The sequence below is a fragment of the Dermacentor andersoni genome, chromosome 1 (genome assembly GCF_023375885.2).
Source record: "Dermacentor andersoni chromosome 1, qqDerAnde1_hic_scaffold, whole genome shotgun sequence".
Classification (NCBI taxonomy): Eukaryota; Metazoa; Arthropoda; class Arachnida; order Ixodida; family Ixodidae; genus Dermacentor; species Dermacentor andersoni.
The window spans coordinates 378,471,742-378,481,789 of record NC_092814.1 but is presented as its reverse complement, the minus strand read 5'-3'; the positions used below and the strand labels follow the sequence as shown (position 1 = coordinate 378,481,789).

The 10,048-nt window shown below is 42.6% G+C and overlaps 1 protein-coding gene across 2 annotated transcripts; it reads left to right on the top strand.

Moving 5' to 3' along the window:
- Positions 1–682: 682 nt before the first annotated feature.
- LOC140215172 (uncharacterized) lies at positions 683–9,845 on the top strand. 2 transcript variants are annotated; one of them, XM_072285871.1, is made up of 5 exons: positions 683–789; positions 3,062–3,204; positions 4,169–4,237; positions 5,293–5,373; positions 7,688–9,845. In XM_072285871.1, the coding sequence occupies exons 2-5, from the start codon at positions 3,156–3,158 to the stop codon at positions 7,798–7,800; spliced, it is 312 nt and encodes a 103-aa protein (XP_072141972.1). In that variant the 5' UTR covers positions 683–789; positions 3,062–3,155; the 3' UTR covers positions 7,801–9,845. The 2 variants fall into 2 exon arrangements, with proteins under 2 accessions (XP_072141972.1, XP_072141973.1); XM_072285872.1 differs by lacking the exon at positions 683–789 and having other exon boundaries at positions 2,723–3,204.
- Positions 9,846–10,048: the final 203 nt, after the last annotated feature.

The following is a 10,048-nucleotide window of genomic DNA, read 5'->3' as shown; positions in this document are numbered from 1 at the left end:
CAGCTGGACTGATACGCTGCGAATTAAAATATCTATATCGGACCCCCATCATGGACACCGATTTGTTGGGAAATGTCCTGTACTGGCCTAAGTAGTAAGCATTACTCCTATTATGCCTCCATTTGTTATACCAGTATTCTTCTGTTTTAAGTATTTCCAAAATTTGTGTCGTCATCCCTGCACAGATAGGCTGATTATAAGAAATTCGAGTATATGTACACTCTAAAAACTAGGAAGGGTATCGCAGGAGTGAAGCTGCCGGTTCACTCTTCAAAGCGTCGTTTTACTCTCGCAAAATGTCGAGGAGAGTGAAATGCATTGTTCACTCTGTCACCAAGGAGAGAGTGAAATGTGCTTTTCACTCTCCCCTTCAGAGAGAGAGAGTGAAAAGACTCTTGCGACAATAGAAAAGAGAGACTCTTGCGGCAATAGAAAACAAAACGTAGCGTAATCTTCTGCTTCAACTGTAGGTGGCTGGCCCCTAACATGGCAATGTATCATTCATGCACGCTGAGCAAAGAACACATCGTTTTGCTTCTAAGAGAACAGGCCGCCGCAGTTCAAAGGAACGCGTAGCGAGCGCTCTACTTTTTCACTCGGAGTTGCTCCGCCGCGAGCGCGCGCGCTCAAGATCGCGGAACAACACAGCACCGAAAGGTGATCCCTCCGTCGAGCAGCACAGCAGCAGCAAAGGCCAGCCAAGGGAGATCGTATGTCAGCCATCTCGCGTCGCCACGAAAACACGACAGTCATTCGTCATGCCTTGGATATAACAGCAAATCCTCCACGGTAAGTGAATTCTAACTTAGGTCACATTGTCCGTATATGTCATGCTATCGCCAGGAAGTCGTCGCTGCGCTTAGCCGACGCGATTGACAAAGGCCTAGGCATACGCGCTGTGTCTCTCGATGTCAATCGAAAAAGCCAGTCGTCGCGATAACTGCATGTGATTTTATCACTTTGCCGTTGTCCGTAAGAGCTTTAAAGATCGCAAACGCTGCCTGAACTATGGTATGTTCAATAAGACGCCAGGCGAGAGGACGCTTAAAATGGTTCGCTCACCAGCCTGTGATTCCGAGCCTATGCGGAGCGTGATTAGCGTGCGTTTTGTGTGTTTGAATTTATTCAGTTTGGCAGTATACTGTGTACGGAACGCTGTTGAACTAAGGAATCACATAACAGAAGGCGTCATTTTGCTGGCAGCATGCTTTTTTTTATAAATAAACCGCGCGCTTGACGGTGTCTCGCGCAGGGGGAATCTGCGACCACTGAAGTTACGTGCAGCACCAGTGCTAGTTAGAAACTTTGCCGCAGGCATTCAGCTGCATGCTGCAAGAGGTCAGTTGGGCGCATTATCTTGAACTTACTGAAAACGCATGAGGAATCCATGTTTTATGCTGAAAAAAGTATAAACCCCATATAAGCGATCTTGCGCGCGGCAGCTACAAGCGACGCGACGGAGATGGCTGTCGCGTTCGCTCGTCGCCTACAAGTCGTACTCTGTGCGAGCGACGATTTTGAGCGACGCCTCCCCGGTGTTGCCGGCATGAGGGCTGCAGTCACGCGTGACGCGTGCTTTAGTAATTTACGTTGATGTATTTTACTATAAAAAGTAGCACAAAATATTTCCGGAGGTCTTGCAGTACGTTCTTATCCTTGCACGTATAAAAATTGAATCATTTGCTCGTTCCGCGCGACAATCGGTAGTATTTGAGCGATGTATGTACATCCAGTTCCGGCTTCGCGCTATTGGCTAGTCGCTCATAGCACTTCTGGGCGACGAGCGACGATTTCTAGATTTCCAGAACCGAGCCATCTGTTCAAGCGACGGCCCGTTTTGTCGCTCGAAGCCGTCGCTCGTCGCCGTCGCGCACTAAATCGCTCTCACAGTGTTTATCCCTAAGACTGAACTGTTTTTGCTCATGTTGAAATGGTGTGATTATAGGTCTGGTTTTGTCTCCTGTTGCGGTTTTCGCGCACGGTGCCAAACTGAAAGGATGCTTATGTCTACGAACTCGGTGAATTGTCGAGCAGCTAGTTACGCATCGGCATCGAATATAACGGCTGCTGTGTGGAATTACAATTGCAGGGGCGCTTTGCATGCGCTTATTGTTTTGGACATGCCTGTGCATTTGCTAATATGAGTTGGCGTGTCAGAGTTATGTCATATGAACAGCTAAATCAGCCTTCCTCTGGGGGTTACAAGCGTAATGTGTGCATTTTGCTATAGCATGGCAGATCAAGATGTGTTTATCGCTTGAATATTTTTAGTAGAGAAATAAAATATCAAAATAAAATGTTGCTTTAATTCCGTGTTACCACTCTGTCGTACGCAGAACAATAGGTTGGTGTAATAAACTAATAACTGCGGTTTAACTGCAACTTTTACATGCCTACAAGAATCTAAAATGCTAGATTTCAAACTGCAGCAGTAGTCGGGTCTGTCAAAAATGAACTCCACTGCGCACCTCATGCATGAAAATAAGTTCATGCCTTTTAGTAAGCTTAGATGCAGGCCGCAGTGAACTTGTTAGTATTGAAATGTGGGTAAGCTTGCCATAACAAGCCTTGTTGCCCTTTTTTATAGGCACATCCATATATCCATTGAGCTGAAGGACAATATTTTCATCCCTACTGAGCATCATGTTTGCAGCTATAATCCTCAAATTATGGCTTCAGCAGTGGCACAACCAGGGATGGTGCGGGGGGGGGGGGGGGGGCACACTGTGCACGTGCTTAGGATGTGTCACAAGTGGTGTTTGCGATACACCAGACTCATGACAGAACTATGACGTCTGAAAATGACCAATATTCTATTCATTAGCAGGAGTATTCTAACATTCATGAAAAACAAGGATGAACTGTGGTTTATTTGTTTTTTTGCTTAAATCTAAAAATTGAAGTTAGTTTAGCAGTTGACTGTTGCAGTCATTTGGATGTTTTGCATGCATTTCACTAGGAAGACTAAGAGCTAAGACTTTTTTATTGCCATGGCCTTGACTGTCTTGATGTTGTTTTGCACCATGCCCTTGTGTTGACTTTTGCATACGATATTTTTCAGGCACCCGCTTTATATAACGCAAGAAGGCAGCTGCAAGGACACGAGGATGTGAAAGAGCCAGTGCAGCGCGACTTCACGTAGTGCAGAGGAGCCAATGCCAAAAAATCAAAATACATTGGCATGTTATTTGGACAAGAAAACTAGTATGTGGGTATATTGGGTGTACCATTTGACCAAATGTCAACAAAATCAAGATACAGTATGTTACACGAAGATGAAAATTCTCACGTGCTCCAGGCAGTCATCTTAACATGGTATATTTATGTAATGTCTCTGATTGGAAAGTCAAATCAAGTATGCTCTCTGGAGACAAACACATAGCAGCAAGTGTCATTGAAAAGTTAAAAATGTGTTTTAAGAAAGCTGATTAGTTCTGAGAAGTGACTGCTTTTTGTCTTGCCTCTCAACAGATATATCCATGTGATAAAAAAATAGTGGTACAATGAAATTGCATATTTGCTTAGCGACATGATACATACTTGCAATGAGCACGGTGCCTGTGTTTACTATAAAAAGCAACAGCCCATGCTTGGTTAGGTTAGGCCCACTACAACATGCAGGCATGGGTGATTGGCGCTTTTTTTATTTCTGTGTCGTGAGGTTTATTGACGTGCGTATAGGTGCAGTGGCACGCAGTATGGCTAGTACAAAAAAGGGGGGGGGGGCAGATATATGTAGCTCACTGTACATGACACAGGGCAAAGGAAATCCGTGTTCAGCAACTATGTTAAATGCCATGTACGTAAATTTTACAACGCTACTCGTTCGAAGCGCGCACAGGTGCATATTGAAGAAAAGTTTCCAGGGTAGATAATTTAGTTCGTAATTTACACTAATTTTGCTTAACCACGAGACATAATAATTTGAATATACTGCACGGAAAAACCTAGAGCGAATTAAATTGTGTGTCAGCTTCGTGTGTATACATATAGTCTTTCCTATGCATTAGGTTTTTTGCGTAATGCATTAACAGTTGACAGCCTATCTTATGATGTGTACTCTGTTTACATTACAGTTGTTTATTAGTTTACTCGTTTGTTTTGCGACTGATGAAATGCCGGCATATATATATTTTCAACATTTGACATAACCCTGTATGTTTTGCAGGGACAACCCAGGACGTGCATTTCTCAGCACCCAGTCAACTGCTAAAAGTGACTCAAACACAGGCCACCAGTAAGTGGACATCAGTTGCAATTTCACATTATGCAGTTGGTGGCTGCCTTGTACGGAGGCTTTTTTTTTTAATGAGATGGTGATGTCGTTCCAACGTACACTTTGACCACAAAGGTGCGATCATGTCTCACAGAGGCATATATAGTTGCTATTCTCTGCCAGGGACGTGTTCTCGTGTTCGTGAAGCATTTGTGTTTGGCAGTATTGTCGCCCAATGAGTCGGATATAAACACTAACTCGCCACTGCCGGCAAGTAGTTGCGAGAAACGCATTATGACGCTGTGAAGTTATTTCATTAATTCGAAGGAAAGTTTTGCAGCAGGAAAAAAGGTTGCTATTCCAGGTAAACATGTCTTTTTCTCACAGGTTATTTAGCCAAATTGTGGGTGCATGAAATTCGTGACTTATGAATAGATTTTAATTTATTCTTTAGTGATGCTTCTAAAAGAGACTAGAAATAGTATGTGACTACCTCTGCAATCAGCAGACCATACATTTACAGTCATAAGTGGCAGTTCCATGCAGTCTCGCACTTTATATAACCTTTCCTTTCAGCAACATTGGAACTGGTGGCTGCGTTTTCAGAAGGAGAAGTGCACTTGGCACTGTATATGTATGTGTGAATTCGGTTTTCTTTGTATGTGTCGGCTCACTGACAAACAGTGCAAAAATCTGTTGTACCATGAGCCTGATGACGCCTTCTGCTGCTAGAAATGCGGCACTTCGTATCTTATAGTACTGCATGACATTTAAATCAAAGTTACCACATAAAATGATCAAGAAAACTAACCGCTGTTATAGCTGTTTTCCTCAAAGAACGCTTGTCCTTTATGGGCTGTGTTAATCTGAGCTCTCCACCGATGTTTCAGTAGTATTATCCCTTAGTGAGTGAGAGATTGGGGGCAAATAATCGTGTTAGTGTTTAAGTGGTGTCCTAATTATGTGCATTTGTTCCAACAAAGTTGTCTAGATTACTTTATTGTGTAGTGTAAAGCTTATGAAACCATCAGCAACTAGTGAGTTGCTAACACGCATATGGATTTGTCACTATACAGGTGGAACTCGGCTGTACCACTGCAGTGCTGCGGAAATTGCCTTCACCAGCGGCTTTGCAACAGCTGTTTTGCAGCATGTCGGTATGTGTTAATTTATAATTATGTTGGGATGGGCTAGTATTATGGACCACTGCTACTCTGTATTGTGACAGATCCATATGATAAGGGATGTTATGGGCACAGCGAAAACCTTTGAATTTTTTACTATGGTACATAAACAGGCTCTCCTTTTCGTCACTGGAGCAGGAGAGAAGGGCATGCAGGCACTCCTGAATGTACATATATTTCAAAACATGAGAGAGACATATACACACACACACACACAATTAAACTAAAGGCAGGGACGTTCCATCTTTCATCTTGAATTGAATTGTGCAGCGCAAAAATACAACACAGACCACAGAGAAGCACACATGTTAACATGTTTGATACACACGTTAGTTCAACAGATTTGATACTTCAAGTGTGCTATTTTACACAAGGGGGAAGGGAAAGGGGAGAAAATCTGAAAAAAAAGTGGAGTGGAAAAAAAGGAATCGTGCCAAAAAGCATGAGAAGCATCGCGCAGCCAGGATCACCAGCAGGACATCTAAAAAGCACTCTGATAAAATTACATACAGGACAACCTTACGTATAGTTTGTTTCAATCAACTCAGATCACATGCAGCCATTACTGCAATCAAGTTGTTTCCTTATGTCATATGAGGGAATGATGTGGGCCCAAAAAACTGTTTAGAGCTGAAGGATTATGTTCCATTCTAGCCTCATTGCCTGCTTTTTTATCATATTGTTATCAGCTGCTTATGTTAGGGACAAAAAGTAAGAGTACGAACTGTTTCCCGATTCGCCATTCCACACAACATGTCTTTGTGACTATATGTACATGCAGATGATCCATAGTTGAAAAATATTCAGTACAGTAGAATCTCATTACAAGATGCACTTGGTTGTAAGAGACATCTGAAAATGGTTTGGTTGGTTTTCCTATGTTTGCCACGTTAACAATACTGTATACAAGAGACACCTTTGTTACTAAGGATGACTTTTTAAGTATTCACTACTTCGAAGGGACACAACCCAGACACATTCACTTTGTGCACCTTGTGTGCTCCGAAGGGCGTAAAGATCACGCAATCCTTACACAAGTCAATCGCGCATGTCTCTTTTAGCATGAACCAGAAAAGGAGGGAAACGAGGACAGTGCAGGGCAGAAAGTGTCGGCAGTTGAAGCTGACGAGCGTCTAAGAGCACCTCAAAGGTACTGCGAGCAACAAGGCTTGCAAAGTGAAGTGTTTAAATTCCAGAAGTTGGGAAGGAAGCTAACACAATCTACAGTCACTAAAAAGCTGTGAATGTCTTCTTTAAAGGGCCCCTAAACCACCGAGGTTGAAATTTAGTTGCGGTGTTGCAGTTTTACACAATAAGGCAATGAACAGGTATCCACGAGAATTTTTCGAAACGGTGCAGTAATAGTGGAGCTACGTGTGTTTGATTATCGAAAAGTAGTCCCCACTCATTTTACTCTTTCATCTGGTACACGCCATATGGACAGTATCGTCTTTTCCTTGCCTAGTAGACCTCCAAATGTTACGGGACAGGCCAACACCAACGAGCTCTGTTGCTGTTGCGCTGGCCCGTCGTCCTGCGAGGGGTGGCGCTAATACAACGGAACTGTATGGTGACTCGTGTTGAAGAGCCTCATAGGGAGACCCTTCTGTTGGCGTTTCTGTTCTTTGCCCCCATTGGCTGCCCACAATGGCATCGCGCGCAACACGACGAGGAAGAAGGAGTGTGTGTATTTGCTTGCAGGCCTTGCCGGCAGTCGTACACTTTCGTTCGACCAATCGACAGCACCGGAAACTGGTGACATCATCAGAGACAGCCTGGTGACGTCAGGACAAACTGGGGGGTGCAGGATAGGTCCAGAGAGGTGCACGGGGTCATTTTCTTCATATTGTGGTGCTCCGGCAGTGCTACGCACTCTGGCATTTGGCTTCGTCGATCGTGACGGCATTCTGATTTCGATACGCGTGTTTACTTGAAATGTTCAAAAAATGTCGAGAAGTGGTTTAGGGGCCCTTTAAGCCACCCTGAGCATTTATTCCTTCAGATATATCAAAACATACTTTAGTGATGATGCATAATAAAGTGATCTATTCTGGCTCCTCAGTGTCTCAAAATTTTTGGTTTCGAGAGACATGTTTCCCGTGCCTCTTGAATATCTTCTGATGAGGCTTTACTGTAATATACACAAACAATTGTGTAACTCCTCCTGCAAGTATTATTCATTAAGCCCGGTCACTTATGTGCAAAGCTTGTGATTAAGTCTTGATGTCCGTACTTTTTAGAGCTATGTTTATTAATTCATGCTGTTCTTATTGGTTCTTTGATGCAGGAGACAATGCCTACGGAATTATTGGCCCTGATCATGAGAGCCCTCAAGGGGCAAACAACATCTCTGTTGCAGAAGTGAGCCCGATACCACTTGGAAGTTACCATGACAGATGACACGGCAGCAATAGATACAGAGACTGCCATGTCTACTGCAGCTGCAACAGTGTACGAGGCAAGCAGCAGTGCGTCAGCATCAGCAGCACTGTCAGAAGGAACCACACCAGGCCTGGTAGAGCAACATGTGTGCTATCACTGACTTTTTTTGTAGTGGATACAACTCATTTGCTCAACATACAAAAGCTTTTCACCACGACTGTGAGCCAGTGTTATTGTGCAGCAAGTGCAAGACTAAGTTAGGTGTTATAACACAGTACAAGCATCACTTTAATATATGCAGATGCAAACATATTACAGTTGTTGCCTCCCCAGCCAGCCCACATAGTGACAACAATGTGGAACACATGGTGGGACACACCTCTCCCCCATTACAATATAGTAGAGACTGTCAGTGTTGTTGCTAGATTGACTGGTCTTTGTAGGCAACTAGAAGGACAACACAGGTGTCATAAGATTGTTGTTGATGTTGTTGAAGAGGTAAAAAAGAAGTTTGATGCAGCTGAAGTGCCAACTGATATTGAGCAAATCAAAAGCAACCACCTGAGAAAGCAACACTATCGAAATTTGGGTATCTATGTGCCGCCAACTCTGGTAAGAATGGCATAGGACAGAAGTGTGATGAAAATCACACAGACACTGCTGTTGCATCACTGGCCACAGTGAGCAGCGACTTGTAGGGCAAGAGAGTCAACTGAAACTAACATTATGATATGCTCCCATGTGACCACTTTTCAAGTTATTTTGCAAGATACAGCTCAACCTCCAGAAACGAGACTGCAACTTGTCTGTAAAAAAGGTTTCACAAAAAATTATTCATAACACTATTAACATAGCAGTATCTTTTTTTTTTTTTGTGTGTCGGTTCGAGGTTCCCGGCTGTCCATTAATGCAAAAATTGAGGAAAAAAAGAACATGTGTCGTACTTACACCTTTTTAACAAGTACGAGGGGGACAGAACTTTTCTAGTCATGCATCTTCATCATACTATCAAGTTTTTAAATGCCTTTTATAATTATTATTACCAGTTATATCTGAGGGCATTGTATGCATGTAGCAGGTGTAAAATCGGGTCAGTTGGATCAGATGCCTTATCTGCAAGCGAGCCCTATATTCAGGAAATTTGAATTAAAATAGTTACGTTAGAGACGCAGTCTTTCAGCACTTTATTGCCTGTGGTTTAAGCATTGCTCAATACTTTTGTGGGTGGCAATTTCAACCGGCCCAGCACTGCGCTTTGCCACAGTCACATTTGTCTTCCAAGCGGTGTTTACCATTTGTGTTGATCTGTTTGTGTATGCATAGAGCAAGTTTTAAATTTATATTTTTCTGCATTCTTGTGCTTGCACTTTGCTTGTATAAGGCAGTTACAAAATGTGCGTCACTATAACAAACTGTTCTGTTGAGCTTACACTTGCAAATAATCGTGTTCAGATGGCCGCACTTCTATGCGGGTGCACCGCTAGCTTTGTGTATGTTCTCATGTTTGTATAAAGTTTATATAAGCTAGTTAGAAAATGTATGTCACTAAGCATTGTGATATTCTCTAAAGAACTGCTTGGTTGGTTTTACACTTGTGAATTAGTATTGAGGCGGTGGTATTCCCATGTATGCCCACTGCTAGCTTTCTGTGTCCTCACGTGTTTGTATTAAGTTTCTACAAGGGAGTTACAGCATGTACGTCACTAAGCGCTGTGATATTTTTTAAAGAACTGCTTTGTTGGTTTTACACCTGTGAGTAATAGTACTCGGGTGGCACTAGTCATGTGTAGGTACACAGGGACCATTTGTATACATTATGCTCATGTAAAGCAGTTACAAAGTGTATGTCACTAATTACTGTGATATTTGTTGAATTGCTGTGATGGTTTTACACATGTGAATAATAGTGGTCAGGACACAGTACTTGCGGTGTATAGTTGAATTTATACACTGCCAAGACATGGGCTGTATACGTACCAAAAGAAATGTATGTCATTATATTGTTGTGATTATTACTGTTTGGATTTTATTAAACTGTAATAAAATTGTTTCTTGTATCTATTGAGGTATGGCAATTTGTCATGCAACCAAACTGAGGACCTGAACTTGTGCATACAAATAAACAGCTAATTAAAGAGTGTACTGCTCATATTCTGCTAAACCAGTTTAACAAATCTTGTACTACAATGCTGGAAAAATGACAGAGCTGACTCGGATGTACAGAAAATGTTCTGCACTGGCTGAAGGACTGCCCCACAATGGAGTT

Excerpts from the sequence above, each read along its gene's own strand:
- LOC140215172 (XM_072285871.1), top strand. The coding sequence starts at position 3,156 with ATGCCAAAAAATCAAAATACATTGGCATGTTATTTGGACAAGAAAACT. Across the intron at positions 4,238-5,292 it reads GACTCAAACACAGGCCACCA|GTGGAACTCGGCTGTACCAC; the intron begins GTAAGTGGACAT and ends GTCACTATACAG. Across the intron at positions 5,374-7,687 it reads AGCTGTTTTGCAGCATGTCG|GAGACAATGCCTACGGAATT; the intron begins GTATGTGTTAAT and ends TCTTTGATGCAG.